Genomic DNA, 18,658 nt, shown 5'->3' with positions numbered 1-18,658 from the left:
AGAATATTACTGAACTGGAGGCCATTGCTCATGAGCAGTGGGCTAAGATTCCTCAGGAACACTGCCAGAAGCTGGTGTCTGGCTATGCATCTCATTTGCAGCAGGTCATAACAGCAAAAGGGTGCTCTACTAAGTACTGAAGATGCTTGCCATGAGAGGGTTGAATAATTTTGAGGCTGGAGAAGTCATTATAAGTTGCATTTTCAGTTGACTTTAGGGACACCACTTGAAGCATTTGTTGTGTTGAGCTATTTCATTTGCTTTTGTTTGATTTGTTCATTGCAAACAAGTGAAAGTCTGTAAATTTTGACAATCAACCTGATTTGCAATGGGGGTTGAATAATTTAAATTACAACTGTATTCTTATGCATGTGTTACTTCTACTGCATTGCACATATTACCATATTAAATTCAGCTATCAATCTTTTAACCCCAGACTGCCCAGAGTCTTTGTTATATGAGAATAAATATGATGGATGGATGGATGGATAGATAAATACAATATTTGTGAAAAACATTTTATAATTCAAGCCTATTCTTTTTATGATACATTTTGTCTGAATCAGTAAATACAATAAACTTAGTACAGCCGTATAAAAATCAGCTATCATTGTGCCTTTAAGCATATTCTTATATGTGTATTAGTGTATTTTATATTGGAATGTTGTTATACATTTATTGTTTTTTGGATTATATTGTAAAATGCCCAGAGTCCCTCTGGTGGGAGGAGATGGGTGGTGACAAATTTGATAAATAAATAAATGTTCTCCAAGTGTTGTTTTCCTTCTTATTTCCTCCTTGTTAGTACATTTTTGTAATGTAATCCTGATCATTTGAGTTTTCACTTCATCCCACTTTCATTTTTAAATTTATGTAGCATTTTTCCTTCAATGTAAATTATTATTTCATTGTCTTAGAATTAAAACTCTTAAAAACAACTCTTGCTTTACTCTGCTATGCTTTTGATTTTAGTACCAGACTTACTGTAAAATCTAAAGTTTTTGCCTGCTTTAGGGGCAAAAAGAGTTCAGAGAAAGACACAACTTCATTCAGCTTCTTTGCCAGCCATTTTTTTGGTTGGTTAGGCAAGACTTTTCAAGAAAAGATTTCCAAGGATACAAAAATTCAGATAAGTTGGTTTATTGTAGGAAAGCTAAAGAAGTCATTATGATAGAATTCTAACCATTCCTCTGGATCAAATGTATGGTCTATTTATAGGAACTCAGATTTCAAAATCTTGTACAACTTTTTCTCACCCACATGATCTAACAGGCTAGAAACCAATCTCTTCTGGGTAAGACCAACTGTTGCAACCTGTTTTTTGTTTTTGTGATACTGATCTAGTAATCAGGCTGTTTGCTTATGACCATATGTGGCTTTCATATTCTTGATATTAATGAGGTTCAGGAAAGACCAGCAGAAGCACAGCTGATATGCTGTACTTTTAACTCTACAATGGACATGGTCGACAAGCTATGAACCAGTGCAGATAGCCAGAGATATACCATACTTTTGTCTCTGATACCAGAGTCATTGAATGAAATGACAGAAATAATGTATTTCTTTCAGTACATGAACTATAATAAAATTCGCTTACAGCATGGTATGGTTATACATAATAATGTTTACTCAGTATTAGAGATAATATATCTCTCGATATTATGCACTAGAGATCATAAGTAAGTAGCTGCTGTTCCACTCATTTTCTACTTTTAGACTTCCATACTATTTTAGTTGGTAGTTGGACAGAGGATGTTGGGCTAGGTAGTCCTTTAGTCTGTTCCCGAATAGTTTTTCCTATTTTTTAAAAAAGTGAAATAATAAAGAACTATGTTAAAATTAAATGTCTATATTATTTAGGTTAAATGTTATTGGGGAAGTAATAGGTAAGTGAAAGATTGTGTGTACTTGTGCAATAGTTTACATTCCAAGTTCCTTGGTAACAATGAAAGTTTAAAAGTATTTTTTGTTAGACTGCTCATTTAGATTACAGACTCCATTAGGGAATAATAAGGTTGATTTACCTGCAAAAGGGTCACACCTTTTATTCTTTAGTGCCTCATTAACCTGGAGTTTACTGATGCTTCTTGAATGTTGGGAATGTTAACTTTAAAGTTTCAATATGACTGAGGTTGGCCGCATTCCTTTAGGGATTTGTTACTAATCCTTTAAAAGGCTGTTTGAAATATTTTGTTTTCTAAAAGTATAAATGTGTCTGCAAAATTACTCCTAAAATTTTGCTTTTCTGCTTTCTGTCACAGGAGCTAATAACTCACATAAGCCAGAGCTCTTTAAACCACTGTATAACTATTATGTAGTAGCTAAAACAAAAAGAAAACCACACAAAAAACCTGCCTTCACTGCATGTTTGAATAGAAGTCAAGCAGAAAAACTCAGCAGTATCTACATGACAGGTTTTTGAAGAAGCTTCTGGAAAGGAATTAGTAAATTGTAGTTCTGTCCTGTTCTTTCATGGAAAAAATCCTTTAAGTCATACCAGACTTTGTTTCTTTTATGTTATATTCATCACTTCAGATATTTACCAAATATTTATAGTACTTACAAATTTGCATTATTTCTGTGAGCATAATCTTCTATACATCAATTCAGGACTAAGTCCCAAAAAGATATTCTTTTCAGGCTGACATTTGTACAACTGCAAATTGAATACAACTTTGCAATTATTTTGTTACATATATCTATCTATTATTTTTTTATATACAATTTCATTGGAGTTGGGCAGCTAATAAATTCAAATAAATAAATTAATACGTTATGACCCTAATAATATCAATACCTTTACAATGTTTTATTTTAAGCTTAATTAAAATAAAAGCTATAGCTACTAATATTAAAATTCCTGAAAACATGACAAAATAAAAAATATTTTAACTTAATAATTGGGATTTTGGATGCATTCTGCAAGTTAACCCAATTGAGGTACCTTGGTTCAAAAATTGTTGCCCTGTGATGCACTGTTTTGCCCAACTGAACGTTCAGACAGACACAAGAGTTGTAGTAGTGTATAGCTTTTGGGGGGTTGACTGCTGCAGTGTCTTGGAGGTATTGGGTATCACCATTTTGTTTGTCCATGGTGATCAGCATTGCTCCAACTGATTTAAAATGTTAAGGGTTTAGTTTCCAGATTGGAGTTGCTGTTCAGCCTCACTACAGTCCTGAGTGTTTGCTACTAAGCATTATCAAAATGTGCATGTGTTTGCTAGGAAGCCAGGACCATACAGCTCTATGGGTCAGCAAAGTAGCCTTTCTGCTATCTTTTTTTCCTTTGTTTTGCACATTCAGATCAGCTCAGGTTAATCAGATGAATAAAGAAACTGGTCCCTAGCTGCAGCCTTCATCAACATATGAATAGGGGAAGTGTTAAGATCTTATTTCAGCTGAGATGCAGAAAGGCTGATTCAGCTGTGAAAAAATTTAAACTGAATTTCTAATAGCATGTAATTAAGGACATTCATATTAAGATATTTTACTGTTTTGTCCACCAAATATATCAACAATTTTGGAAGTAATACCATGCTATAAACTGGGATAGGGATCTGATATCATCAGGATGTTTTAGACTTAACTTTTCATAATGTTCTGTCAGATGTGCCACCTAAGTGCATGAATCATGCTAAGCTGTAATACAGTCTGGTTTTGATTTAGAATATTTATGATCTATTTTACTATGTAAAGCACAATTTATGTGTTAGTGTGGTAATGAATACACCCAGCTGATGTTTATTGAAAAGATCATCTGTTAGTGTAATGTGTGAACACTACCACATTCATACTGATGACAATGTTATTTCAATCTGTGTGGAGAACGCTATGTTGCCTACTCCTGGTATAATACATTTCTTGTCTGAAATTATACTTTTATTTTAGATTTAGTTGGATTGTTGTTAATTTATGCAGACTGAAACCAGAACTCCAGATTTCCATTAAAATTGCTTGACAAACACAATAGGACTAAGATTGCAACATGTCCCCCCTAAATTTTATGTGAAGTATAATAAACAAGCAAAAAAAAAAAAAAAAAACATGAGAGATAATTCAGTAAGAAACTGCACACATTACAATGATTAACATAAACTAAACATAAGGGAAGAATAATAAACAGGAAAAGAAGAAAAAAAATAGAGCCATAGGAGATCAATATAAAATTCAATTCTTAAACTTATTAAGTCTGTATAGAAACACATTACTTTTCTTTTTTTATAAGATAAAGACATATCAGTTCAGAAATTGATAAGGAACATTTACCTTGAATCTGTTTTTTCCATCTACATAAAATATTTCACAATAGAGCTAAGATTGCAACATGACTCAGGTTACAGCTGACAATAGGGTTAAAACACATCACCCCTAAAATATTGAAGGCATTGCTTTGACTCTGAACTCTATTAACATTTTTTGAGTCTTCAAACTCTCCAGTGGAGTCGAGTTGGGGAGGAAAGTATATCTGTGTATCATCTTACTACCTGGTATGTCCAGATTCTGAATATTCAGTAGAGTCCCTGAGTAATAAAATGTTGCCACTTCCTGTTAGGTACTCTTATTGCGTATTTAAGGTCATTAAGGATAATTATAAATATAACTTTGTGGTTCCAGTTTTTTTTTAATCCAAGCTTGAACATTTTAAAACTAGTAGAAATTAAAAATGTAATTTGCATTTTAGGTTCACGTCTTCGTCAAGATGATTTCCCACCTCGAATTATTGAACATCCTTCAGATTTAATTGTTTCTAAAGGAGAACCAGCAACACTGAACTGCAAGGCTGAAGGCAGACCAGTGCCAACTATTGAATGGTACAAAGGAGGAGAAAGGGTTGAAACTGATAAAGATGATCCTCGTTCTCATCGGATGTTGCTACCAAGTGGATCTTTATTTTTCTTACGTATAGTTCATGGCCGCAAAAGTAGGCCTGATGAAGGAGTTTATGTCTGTGTAGCAAGGAATTACCTTGGTGAAGCTGTGAGCCACAATGCATCACTGGAAGTAGCAAGTAAGTCTTTCTTTTCCCACTTTTTTGGCAACCATTTAAATAGAAGACATTAGAATTATTGGTTTGATGTAAAGATATATTGAGACATAGTTATATACATAGTGTTTGTATATAATAATTTTCTTTGCATAAAAGCAGATGATGTATCTCATCAGGTGAATGAATATGAATCAGCAAAATCAAAGACTTGATTTGCAAGTATAATTTAAGAAGCTGTGTGCATTCAGAAAAAAAAAAAAGTTTTTTAAAACATTACCACCTTTGCCGTCATAACAAACAGTGGCATGTTATATAGATATAACAATGAAACAATTTTGAAGTATTTTTAGCAAGTCTGGAACTTTAGTAAGTTTTGCCAGACAAGTGCAGACTGGGCAAAGCTTATATCTACTGAATAGTGTAAAAGCAATTATATTGTCATGCATTCTGGTAAGATTGCATTGATAATATATGTTAAATAATGGCATGCTTATTCAATAATGACATGTTTAATGTTTATTCTAAGCTCTGTAGTTCATTTGCACATGCAGTGGCAGCATGCAAGTGCTGTTGTGTTAGATGTGCATTATTATTTGGCAAACACAATCTGTGTTACTATTACATTTGGTAAAGGATATGCACACTGAAGTACTGATGTATTCACAGTCTGTGCAGAAGGTAAGCAATATCTAGATTAGGCAATATCTTTGGATTTACTTCTGTTAACTGGAATAATTAAGCATACATCATGATTTGTAAAGATAGGACTATATTTCTTTTATATTTGTAAAACTCTATGACTAGTACCTCCAATTTTTATAACGTATCTGAATTGTTCATGTTATTATAAACATAAGGGATAGGTTGTAAGATTTCAGTTTGAACATTTCTTTCTCTTAACTTCATGACATTTCCCACTGTCACTAGAGTCCCAACTTGCTGTTTTACAGTTTTTACTTGTGTGGTAACTATAACTTTTTATATAGCTGTTACTTTATTTTATTTTTTCTAAATACATGCATGCCACAGTAATCACTAAGTTCTGTATTAGTTCTATGCTACTTCAGTGTGTTTGCTGGGAACTATTCATTTATTTGCTGCTACAAATAATCTATCCGAATCCCAAGAATTTGGGGCAACATACAATTATTTTAGACAAAAATATATGGCCACATTGAGGTTTGAAGCACTAACTAGTTTAAAATGTTTTTAATTATATTAATATTTTCACATCTGTAAAGTATTTTCAACCATTCTGCAACTGGAGAAGTTCCTTGAGCAGATTTTTTTTTCATCGCATCATCATCTTTTCAGTCTTGGTATCAGTAGAAAGTCTGTAAAGGGTTGCCAGAGGTAACAACATATCTTGTTTTAACCTTTTTCACTTTTTTAATAAGAATTTTATTAAGTTTAAAACAAAGATTAAAAACTACAAAAAAGCAAAAAACAAAACCCCTACAAAAATAAAAAAAAAACTAAAAAAGTGTGAAACACAGAGAATTTTTTTTAAAAGATTACGTAAAGAAATTCTGACTTTCAACACCAAGAATATACAGCAATTTCCATACTCAGTCCCTTACTTTATATCAGACCATAATCATCCCTTACTCTATATTATTTCCATATATTATTACATTAACACATTATAAAAACACTAAATACAATTGCTCCTTCCCCTTATATTAAAAGAAAAAGAAATATATAGACCTCCAAATCAACTTCCCGCAAAAAACAACATTTATTCATATCTTGTTTTAACCCTGACCAGATAAACCAACTTTATATTCCTTCCTTTTACTTCTAAAAGTCTTAATCTTTAGTATATTCAAATATTGTCATCAGATTTTATTTTTCTTCATTTTTTTCTTTGGTCCCATTGACAGAGTTCTTTATGAACAAGCCTCTTTTGTAAATCCAGTTGGAAAACAAATATACAGGTCACTCTTTTGTCATTTGTATTTCCCTTTTAAATTTTAAAGCCTCAGCCAATGTCTTTTGAAGATCCTGTGGAACATACTTTTCTAAGTCATTCTTTTGGCCATCAGTTGTAAATCCACTTTTGATATCATCTCTATCTTGCCAAATAGAATTTCTTCTACATCAGTCATTTCTTCAATAACATCTTTTGGATATAGTCTGTCCATAGAAGTAGATATCATTACTGACATTGTTGATATTGTGGCTACTATTTTCTGATTCCATTCTTCAAAAGTCTTCTTTAGTATTTTCAGTGTTAGAACATTTTGCAACATTTTGCAGATTTGTAAATCTTTCCTGTACCTAAAAACTTTAGTTCCCTCTAGTGTCCAGTTTTTGAAATCATGAAATTGCTTATCTTTGTTTGTCTTGTAAAAACCAAAACAGAATCTATTTTCTACAAGATGCTATTTTTTCTTTATAATTAATTCCAAAGTCTTATTGTAAAAGTTTCAATATTCCAATTTTATCTGGACCCTTAGTCCATTTATAACTTTCTAAGATCAAAATCTTATTTAGCTTTTTGCTGTTTATTTCAGATTCTTTACATTCTTAAGCTTATGATTAAAATTTTAGTTCATTCAGGATTGAAGGCAGACTCACCCAGTGTTTTCAGATTTGTTGGTTGGAAGGTCTCTAAGAGCTTAGAAGTAGTTACTGAACAATTTCTGAAAGTGATTATAAAGTAAAGTTCACAAATCTAGTGTTCTTTAAAATTCTCTGCTGCGGTTGCAAGCAAGATGGCTAACCCTGTTGTCTCTGAGCAGTCAGACTCAGAGAAAACTGCTCTCCTGTGGTCTCCTTGTAAGGAGCAGCCATCAGGAGGATGTGGGTGATATCCTGTCCTCTTCTTATCCAGAGAGGTTCCAAGGAACCGGTCTATTCACTGGTTTGTTGGTCTTCGCTGTGGTCTTCAGCTCCACTTTCACAGAGCCATCTTCAATTTGCCATACTTGCCCTAGAAGTCAAGATTAATGAACAATTCTGTAGCAATATGTCCAATATATAAGTGGCCAAATGTTAAGATGGCTTATACTTGTAGATGATTTGCATGGATAATCAGTATGTTCCATAACTATTCCTTGTTTAAATGTCCTAGGGAATGGGAAAATATATTGTATGCTTCTCTGAATGTGTGAAGAGTAGCTGTATGGGAGAATTTATGATATTATAAATGGAGTGGGGTAGATTTTTAATGAATTGCATTCATTTATTTGTTAGATTTGCATTCTTCAGAAGTGTGACTTCTGAGAGAGGTTTCAGATTTGGCATCAGCTATGGATCTAGGTAGGGAGATGGGGTGGCAATCATCATTCAGGAGTCTTTCGTATCTAGAGGCACTATAGCACAGATATCCAGAGTTGAGCTTTGGGGCAAGTTGGGACTGCTTCTGTTGTACTGCTGCCCTCCATACATGAACTGTTGACTTCATTGTTAGGCTGGTAGTTGTGTTCTCTAGGTTGATGATGCTGGGTGACTAACCTGACTTTCCATACGAGAAACTAACCTGCCATCACTGGGTTGGGGGGTGGGGGTTATGATACCGTGGCAGTCATGAGGCTGTCCCAGGTCATCCATGGCTCAATAGTGAAAGCCACACATTAAATATGTGTGTGTGTGTGTGTGTGTGTGTGTGTGTGTGTGTTTTAATCTTAGGGCACATGCAGCTTGATCTGAAGGTGGGAGATTTTAACAACCATCTCTTGTCATGCCAGATTACACTCTTAACACTTTGGAGTTGATTGGTGCCACTAATCTCTGCAGGGAGGATGGATCTATTTGATTGGTCCACTCAAGGTGTCTAACGAAACTGCTTAGTTTCCAGAGGGTGCTTGGGGTGTTTTCCAAGGCTATGGTGGGCATAGTTCTGCTGAGGCCTTAGTTGTCTGCTGCAAAAGGAGAGTAATGACACCCTTAGACAAAATTGTACCTGAACAAAGTTAATGAAAAGATGCATAGAATGAGATAAGATGAGGAGCAAAGTGGACATGGTAAGAGTTAATTTGGGCAATGTCAAAAAGAGTGGTGATTTCTCTGCTCTTACTGCATCCTCAGTGCCATTCAGCTTTTTCTGAGTCAGATTCTATTACAGTTAGATATCAGGTGGGCAAGTATGGAGATTTTACTGTAGCTTCATTTTTCCAAGTTATCTGAGATCAGTTAGACTCTGCGAGTCCTAAGTAATTGGATAGATTATCTATAGCCTTGACTCTGCCACATGTAGTCTGGATCCCAATTCAGAGAAAACATCCTAGGAGTTGTCAGAGAGCTGGGCTAGGGTGATGATAAACACATCTGAATGAAGGGGTGCTTTAAAAGAAGTGGTAGCTTGCCTCCAACTCAAGAAGCCATCACTTGACCCATTTCTGTTGGAAAATAACAAACTAGTCTCTAATCTTTGGGGAAGGCTGTTGAGAAAGTAATAGGGGTGCAGCTATATAGGCCTCTGGAATAAATAGTCATTGTATATGGATTCATATCACTCAGGTTTCAGGCCAGGGAGACAATAAAAAGGGTCCATGTAGATTACTTATGGGGAGACTGGAACAAGGAGACTGTGACCTTCCGGGTATTGTTTAATCTCTCAGTGGCTTTTGATACTATATTGCAAAGTATTCTTCTGAATTGCCTACAAGAGTTAGAGGAGGGGGACATTGTGTTGCAATGGTTTTCATTTGTAAAGGAATAGTTCTAGTTGGTGTCAATAAGGGGCAGGGGTATAGTTCTAGGCTTCTCAGTTGTGGGGTGCTGCAGAATGTAATGTTCTCCCCATTCCTTTTTAACACTGACATATTCAACAGCTGGAATAGTCATGGGTGTTTATTGTGTCCTTTGAACAGTGCTGGTTTGGGAACTCTACTGGTCATGCCTTGTCACCTCTCAACTGGACTACTGTAATCCATGCAGGGCTGCCCTTGAAGGACATATGTGAAGGTGAAATAGAGTAGGTTTTCTCCATGCCCCTCACTCAGGGCATACCATCTGCAAGGGCCACAAAAGCATGCCTTTCTTATTTCTGTCTGTTGCTGTGGAATAGCATCGTCCCAGATATTTGAATGGCTCCTTCCCTGTTGGCATTTAGAATATGTATAAAAGCTTAGCTTTTCAAACAATCTCTAGGAGGCTGAAACAGATGTTTCTTCCTCTGTTAATGGAAATGGTTTTCTGTGGGAATAGATTGCAACTGTTCCTGGAGTCTCATATTATGATTTAATGGTTTTGCATTGTTAATTGTATTATGTTGTATTTTAATCTGAGTTATTCTACCAAACATATATTTTATGTTTATACTTAACAAACTGATTATCCTATAATTTTTTGCCTTCTTGTTATCTATTCCTTTGTATGGGGAACATTAACAAGTGTGTGTGTGTGTGCGTGTGCACGCCTGCGTACAGCCACAACAATACACATCCATAATTTAACATTGCTTGAGTTACACTGTCTGCATTTGCATCCCTTAACCATTTTCAGCATTTTCACAGTATTTGGCAGCAATATAATCTAACAAATAGATTAATAATTTTTTAAAAAGTATGTCTGAATCACACCAATGATTTTTTCTCACTGGCAGTGAATAAGGAAGCAAACCCTCCCTCACAATTGCTGGTATTAAGGTGTTTTCTCTGCCTTTTAGTTCCCCTCTTTTATCTTCTATTTTTTGTACTATTTTTATAATGGTTTTATAATTTTTATTTGTAAGCTGCCCAGAGTCACTTGTATAGTGAGATGGGTGGTGCATAAATTTAATAATAAATAAATAAATAATCTAGATCACTGTTTCCCAAACATTTTCCTTCATTATCCAAAACTGCTTATCAGAAAGTCATTTTTACACAATGTAGGTAAAACAATTTAAGTCAATATAAATCTCCCTGTGTCTGGGTAATGGGTTCATGTGTTGTTATCCAAATAAAAACCACTTTTGCCCAATTTTGGGGAGCACTGTTCTAGATAGAAAATCAACATCTTTACTTCTCTTGTAAAACATGCTGGGCAATATGTAAGCCAAGAAAGAGGAATACTCGAAGTCCTCCCTTTTGGCTGGAGCGGGGAGGGTAACTCAAACCCAAAAGTTTAGTCATATTGAAATTCAAGACTCAGGAAAGAAAGGGGAAAAGGGGGCAAGAAAGCAAGCTAGAAAAGAGATTTTTCCTTGCCTCCTTCTTTATATGGAGGTGGGATGATTGCAGGAAGATGTAACTTTCTTGTAACTGTGCAAAGTCAATTCTTGTATTTTTATTCTAGCTTGTGAAATTTGAACAGTAGGTATCACCTATCTTAGATGTATTCATATACCCTTTCATAGTATTTTATGGGTTATTTCATTTAAGGTGCTGTTTGTTTTTTGTCAGTTTTGTATCTGACAAAATTGCATCTTCCCATAATTGGATCTGAATACCTAAATATAAAAATAATTTTCAGATTGTCCTTTTTCTTGTTTTTAATAACGTTGACATTTAAATTATAGACTGTGCTTTTGAAACTCTCAAAGAGGTTGCCTGGTCACATGCTATCAAGTTACAAGGGCCAGAAAGTGACATTATAGATGGTGGAGGTGGTGGTGGTGATGATCTGTATTTGGTGTTCAGATGCTCAGGCTATTAGTTCCTTATCCATCTCACATGCTGATATTAAGGGGGAGTGTACATCCCCAAAGAAGATAGGTGGGGGCAGCAGAATACTGAACTGCTGCACCACAGTAGAAAGGTTGGTCACAGTTTGGGCAGTTCCAGAAGACTTCTGGGAGCTGAGAGGTGACACCTCCTCCTTCCTTGCACCTGGTGTAGGCCCACACCAGCAGCCTTCTCCTGCTGTGATACCACTTAACACTATTAGCTGAACAATGGAGAAAATCTTCTGGTTGAAAAGGGAAACAAATACCTACTGCCAAAATATCACTTGATTTATCCATGTATTTTCTCTGACCTGAGCAATTGTTTTCTGACCATTATAGTTTTTTTAGTGTCTTACTCGTTCAGCTTGCATTAAATGATTTTTTTTTTTTTTTGTTGCTTCTGGTAAGTAGAGAGTACATGAAAGAAGTCACATTTTCCTACCATTTTATACATTATAGTAAAGACACAGGATACAGATATACTGAACATTGCTGTTATACTAGCAATGACATTAATGGCTACCTGCCATTAATAAAATATTTTAATCCTACTGGCCATTATTGTGCCCTTGTTCAATTGTGGTTTCCTAATTCCTTTACTGGAATTGTTCCCCAATGCTTTTTAATGACAGTATTTCTGTACATAATTTAATTTATATTTTGTATGAATAATAAAAAATACATATAGCATGTTGCTTGCCATTTTTGTAATATTCTACAAAAGAAACACTTTTCACATGGCAAATGGCTGCTGCAAAATCTAGTAACAGTAATATTAGCTATTTGAAACATAATATGTTTTTGTATTTCTGGTAATTGCTGCTATGTTACAGTGGCTATTGTGATTGCTAAAATATCTTGTCTGTAGGTAAAATAGCTTGTCTATTTTAAAGGGAACTAGTAAAAATAAGACCTACAACAATGCTGAAACATGGTTCTGGGAGTACAGAGAAGAGATATAATAGAAGCTGGAATATTTTATCTGCTAAATAAACACTTTGTCCTACGTATTCTTCTGAGCAAACATGGCTTAACTAAACATTATTTAAGTTACCTATTGGAGTCACAGCTGGACATAGCTTTAAGCTGATTGAAGTTGATAGAGCATGTAAGTAGAAAAGGGACTGCAACTCTTAAAGGTTTACACAAGCAGACCCAGTGATTATATGGAAGTAGTAACTAATGCAAAAGAGATGTATATTTTTCACTAAAATCTATTCTTGACTTTCTGAACTCACCCTTTTGATGACTTGAAATGTTTTTCAATTAATTCTGTGTTTTAGTTTATAGGATTATAAGCAGGTTCATATTACATCTGCAGGGACATGTTTTCTGGTAGTTGAAGTTCCCTTTGCAATGTGGTAAGGGTATGTTCTTGTCAAAACAGTTGGTAATTTTGTCTACAAATGTTACTTTTCAGAAGGGAAGTGCAGGGTTTATTATTGCCTAATTCTCAAGTCCATAGTCCATAAAATGATGAAGTAACATAAGTATGTAAAAATGAAATGTTGAATTTTAGTAGTTGGAATAAAGAATAACAAATACAAATTTGTTTAGAAGACTTCTGTTGATATTCCATGGAATGAACTTAACCTTTTTTATATATTTAGTTGAAAAAAAAACTTTCAAGCTATTTTTAGGCTTAGAATTTAAAAAGTACAATATAGAATGGGAATAGATTAGAAAGGAGAATTGTTTTTTTTTTTTTTAAGGAATTCAGGTAACTGGACCTTGTTACAAAGTTTTGAAACAGGAACAGTTACAGGAATGGAGAAGCCATTGTAGTGGCCCAGTTCCTTATTCCAGAGTCTGCTGTAGCCAGTGATAGTTGATAGAAAGAGGAACTAGATGGAACTGTGTCAGTTCTGCTTTTCTTCTGCCTGTTGACATATTTGAAAGTTTCTTTCTTTTACTTAATACTAGAAAAGCCCAATGTGCTTTGTGGTTCCCATTAGTGATATTTTTGAAGAAAGTAAGCTGTCATTTGTAAGAAAAAACACTGAAATATAGATCTCGTAACCAGTGCTTGCCAGGATCTCTAGAAACACAGCAGACAAATACTGAATAACAGACAAATCTCAACATTAAACCAGATGAATTGTAATTTCCTGGTACAATCAGTTTGGTTAACCATAATGTAAAATTATTTTAGGAACAATTATCCAAGAAAAAATTATGGGCCTAAGAAAGATATATGCCATTGCAGAGATAAAACATATTGTCTGCAAACTGGCAGAGTTGTAATTCCAACACATGGATAGGTATTAAAAATGTGTGGCTGGAAAACAATGATGTATAGATGAAATAGATTTAGGCAAAGCTACTGACATGTGCCAGGCAACTGAAAATATTGTTACCTTGATAGCAAAAATTAATGGAAGAAATATTTCCAAGTGGTATTACTACAAATAAAGAGAATGACAGAATGAAGGAATGAAAAATTGCAGATGGAAAAGGGAAAACAAGCTAGGAAAAATATAACTAGCTGTGGGCATTTTGAATTTTGAATTTGAGTCAGTCTTGATTCCTAGCAACTACCTGGACAAATTGCTTTTTCTTGGCAACATTTTTGGAAGTGGTTTGCCACTACCTTTTTCTTAAGAACTGAGAGAGAGTAACTGGCCCAAGGTCCCCCAGCTGTTTTTTTGCCTAAATCAGGATTAGAAATCACCATCTCCTGGTTTATAGCCCAGTGCTATTAACCACTGCAGTAAGTTAGCTTCTAAATATTGCTTAAAATACGTAGACTCTTCGTCAGTTTGTGAATGTCCAGGACTTACAATTTTATTACTTCTATTTTTATGTATTTGTTTTTAAGTTTTAATTGGCATATTGTAAGAGGCAGGGAGTCTTGCTGGAGCATGCATGATTTTTTTTTTCCCTACAGAAATCACTTTTTTCCTTTCCTTCTCTCGCAGAGAGGAGATATTGGAGAGACAGACAGACAGACACAAACACACACACACCAGCTCTGGACAATTTTTGTCCAATCTCCAACTTGGGGGGGTGGAGATGGGCGATGATAAAGTTTGATAAATAAAATAAATAAAATAAACTTTCCCTTTTCTGCTAAAGTTGAGAAAATGGTCAGGCTACAGGTCCAGGGGATCCTAGAAAAGCAGATTATCCAGTTCACTTTCACGGTAGTATAGTAATAACATTTACTGCTATGTTGATTACCTTTGGCAGAGCCAGGATGGAGATGGTGCAACCATCCTGTTCTTATTGATTACATACCAGCTTTTGATACCATCAATCATGATATTCTTCTGGACCACATATAGGGTTTGAGAAAGGAGGTATATTGTTCTCCTTTCTCCATGGCTGGGTCTGTCAGTGTTGACAGTAGGGAGAGGTCCAGCCTGAAGCTCCTGGTTTTCTCCTGATTCTCAGGGTGCTTTACAGCCCTTGCCCATGCTATTTAACATCAACATGAAACCACTAGGTAAGGTCATCCATTCACATGGGGACAGATATCAGTACTCTGATAATATACATCAGCTCTATATTTTGACTCCTTGTTGACCAAGTGTCAGGAACAAAGCTTCCAAAGCTTCGTATCCAAACGCTGAATCAGCTTTACCGGCTTTGCCTCCAAGTGCTGAATCAGCTTCGCCTCCAAATGCTGAATATGTTGAGAATCAGTTGGAAGGAAGACAGGAACAGCAGGGACAGAAGCAGCCAAAGGGAGAAGAGGAAAGTCCCGAATTGCAGCCGAAGGAAGAAGAGGAGAGTCACAATTGCCTCCACCTCCCAGCACATGCGAAAGACGAGCAGAAAGATGCGCAGAGCAAAGGAGAAAGAGGGAAATCCTCATGCGCCAGGAGAAATGTCAAAAAGAATGCACATGCACATGAAAGGGGCAGAGTCTATATAAGAAGAGCCCTGACTGTGAAGAGGTTGTCAGGGACAACTGATCCGTTGATGCAACGCCACCTGGTTTTGAAACTGAAGAAAACACTAACTGCCTTAAACCGTCCTTGAGTAGTGAAAAGGTTTAAAAAGGGAAACAAAAGAGTTGATATTACTTTAGCCAAACCATTTCAGAACATTCAGTTTCTTGTATTGGTGAATTTGAGTAGTTTTATGAGGTAAAGTGTTTCAGTTTTATGGTTGTTAAATAAAATGCATTGAAGTTTATTCCTGATTAAAGTGCATCAGTTGGGACAGGACACCAAGTGATGCTGTCGAGGTCTTGTCCCAGTGCATAGAAGTTGTTCGAATATGGATAGGGTAGAACAAACTTAAACTCAACACTGACAATACCAAGTGATTATGGAAGTACGGTTCTTTCAGTGGTGGAGATTCTCCATCTTTGTTTCTGAAGAGGGTACCACTTTCCAATACAGAAACAGTTTTCCATCTGTGGTTTCCTGGATTCATAGCTATTTATCAAAGAACCATAACCAAGAGGCCATGACCAGGAGGGCCTTTGAACAGATTCATTTGACACCAGTTACATCCATTACTAGACCACACATACTTTGGTCACTTTGTATGTAGGTTATCACAATGTGCTTTACATGGCAAACCCTTGAAGATCATTTGGAAGCTACAGCTGGTCCAGAATGCAGTGACACATGCAGTTGGGGTACACATTGTAAGCCCATGTAACTCCTTTGCTATGCAAGTTGTACTAATGACTAATGAGCTTCTGAGTGCTATCACCTATAAAGCCTTCATGGCATACTGGCTGTCTCCCATTATTTCAGGTTACCCCATGAGATTCAACGGAATTGACATGCTTCTTGCCCCAACCATTAAGCCATGTCATCTGATGGGACTGGAAAATCATCCTCTTTTGCAGTGCCTGCCTTTTAGAATACCATCCCCCACTATAATAGTAAACAAGTATAATCACTATAATATTCACCATAATAATCAACTATAATAAATAAATTATTATAAATAATAATGACTCCAGGAACTACCATATGTTAAAGCATGAGAACTGAATTCCTATGGTTTTGTTTTGTTTTAGTTTTTTGTGTCTTATTTTTACACAAGACTTTAAGCTTGGAAAAGGTAAATAAACATTGTATTATTGCATCCTGTATATTTTATACATGAGAGTAATCAAGGCAGTTTCAATTCCATGTCAAACTAAAGCATCTATTTTAATGAAGCCTTAGAAGTAGTCATCAATCACTTTTTTCTACTAGGTTTCTACATGTTTTATACACACACACACACATATATACATACATACATACACACATACATACACACACACACATACACACACACACACATCATGTTGAAAACTCAACTAAAATTATCAAGAAAGTTGAACAAATACCCCATGAAAGCTTACAACGTGTAGAGGTTTGTTTGTTTGTTTTTCCCTTAAAAAATGAAAAATATAAGCAAGGGGAACAGGATAAAAGTGTACAGGTGATAATAGTCTACTAGGGCTCAACAGTTACTTTTACTTTTTAGCCCTCAGTGCTATGTATAATTAAATTGATAACATCTAGTAATGAGTATATCTTCAATCTATAACCTGTAACTTGACAGTGATCTTAATTACAGATCTTATCACCTGGCCCAAGTTTCAGCATTTTCTGTTTCTTCTTCAGTCTCTGTCTCCCCCCTCCCCCGCATAGCATATAGTTAAACTCTTGACATTTGTTAAGCATTTTGTTTTTCAGAGAAGAATTATAGTGGTAGTGCAAACCTAATGTGGGATGTTATCACATATATAATAAAGAATATGCTTTCATAAAGATGTATTCCAAGAATGTAAGTCTTAAATGACTTTGATATTGGCTACCATTATTTTATAACATTTGCTAAATTCGATGAGCTATCTTTTTTGTTTGTTTTTATGTTTAGATAAGTCAAATGACAATCATACAATCACTTTGATTGTGTCAATTGCTTTCAGCTGATACCAATGAACATTAAATGAAATTTAATTTAAAAGCATTATCCCTATTATACTATATGCTTCCTATGTCATCTGTTAAACAGTGTATGGTCAGCATATGGCTGTTCCTTTTCTATTTAAGCTGTTTTCTCCTGAGAAAGGAAATTCCCTTCAGACCAGACAGACATCTGCTGGCTCTCCTACCAGCAAAGCCACAGAAGAGTTATCTTTCCTGTGATTAAAAGAAATAACGTCTGGAGGTTTTAGTTTTTGTTCAATTAATCAAAGATTAAACCCATGTGGGACTTGAGGAAACTGAGCTTCTTTGTGTGTTTCATCTACTGATAGGAAGTCCTAGAATGAATTTCTAGGTTCTACTCATATAATTGTGTAATATAAAAGTATAATAAATATTCATACATAATTTTGTTATATAAAAAAAGCATAAGTCTGTGCAATATAAACTATGTTTTTACAAAATGGCTAAAAAGTTTAGCATACTGTATAATATCTAGCAAATGGAAATTATGATTGGAATAAGGCAGCCTTTAGAGTACAACTGCTTTGTTTCAGAGATAGATACATTATCCTCTGTGTGTGTGTCATCCTTCCTTTTTAAAAATATTTCCAGATGCTACAGAATATTGCAACATCTCCTGTTCATCTCCCCCCCACAAAGATTCTTATTCTAATAATGAATGTCTTCAAATAATATGTTGGTATGATAAGGACAGTATTTTTTATGAGTGTGTGCATTTTTAAAAATACATTAAATGTTAGGATAATGCTGTTTGAGTTGTAGTTAAATATATAAACATTTATGCAGTTCTTTCCTGTTTCTTCATCAACAAAACATACCATTTTTTCCCTCCACTTTTATTGAGATGATGAACGGATTGTTTTCATGAAAACAGCATGGTGACAATTTATCTGGTTCTCTGATTCTCGGGCTACCTTTTTTTTTTGTTACTAGTGAGCAACTCAAGTCAAACATTTTATTAATGTAAAGACAGCTTTATTAGGAATTAGGTTTTGAGATATTGTAATACATGGCATATTCTTCATTTGAAAAACTGTAAAGAAAAATAGCTTTATTTATATCTAAAGTGTCATTATATTTATTAGGACAATCTGGATATTGAACTGAATATAAATACAGGTAGTCCTTGCTTAACAACCACAATTGGGACTAGAATTTAAGTCACTA

General features: G+C 34.9%; 1 protein-coding gene across 1 annotated transcript in view; it reads left to right on the top strand.

Moving 5' to 3' along the window:
• ROBO1 (roundabout guidance receptor 1) overlaps positions 1–18,658 on the top strand; it is a 252,082-nt gene that overhangs the window by 36,897 nt on the left and 196,527 nt on the right. Inside the window, exon 2 of the mRNA XM_063305489.1 lies at positions 4,682–5,008. Within this exon, the coding sequence (XP_063161559.1) occupies positions 4,682–5,008 (327 nt within the window). The remainder of the gene's footprint in view (positions 1–4,681; positions 5,009–18,658) is intronic.

Source organism: Candoia aspera, chromosome 5 (genome assembly GCF_035149785.1).
Source record: "Candoia aspera isolate rCanAsp1 chromosome 5, rCanAsp1.hap2, whole genome shotgun sequence".
Lineage (NCBI taxonomy): Eukaryota > Metazoa > Chordata > Lepidosauria > Squamata > Boidae > Candoia > Candoia aspera.
This window is presented reverse-complemented; position numbering and strand designations above follow the sequence as displayed.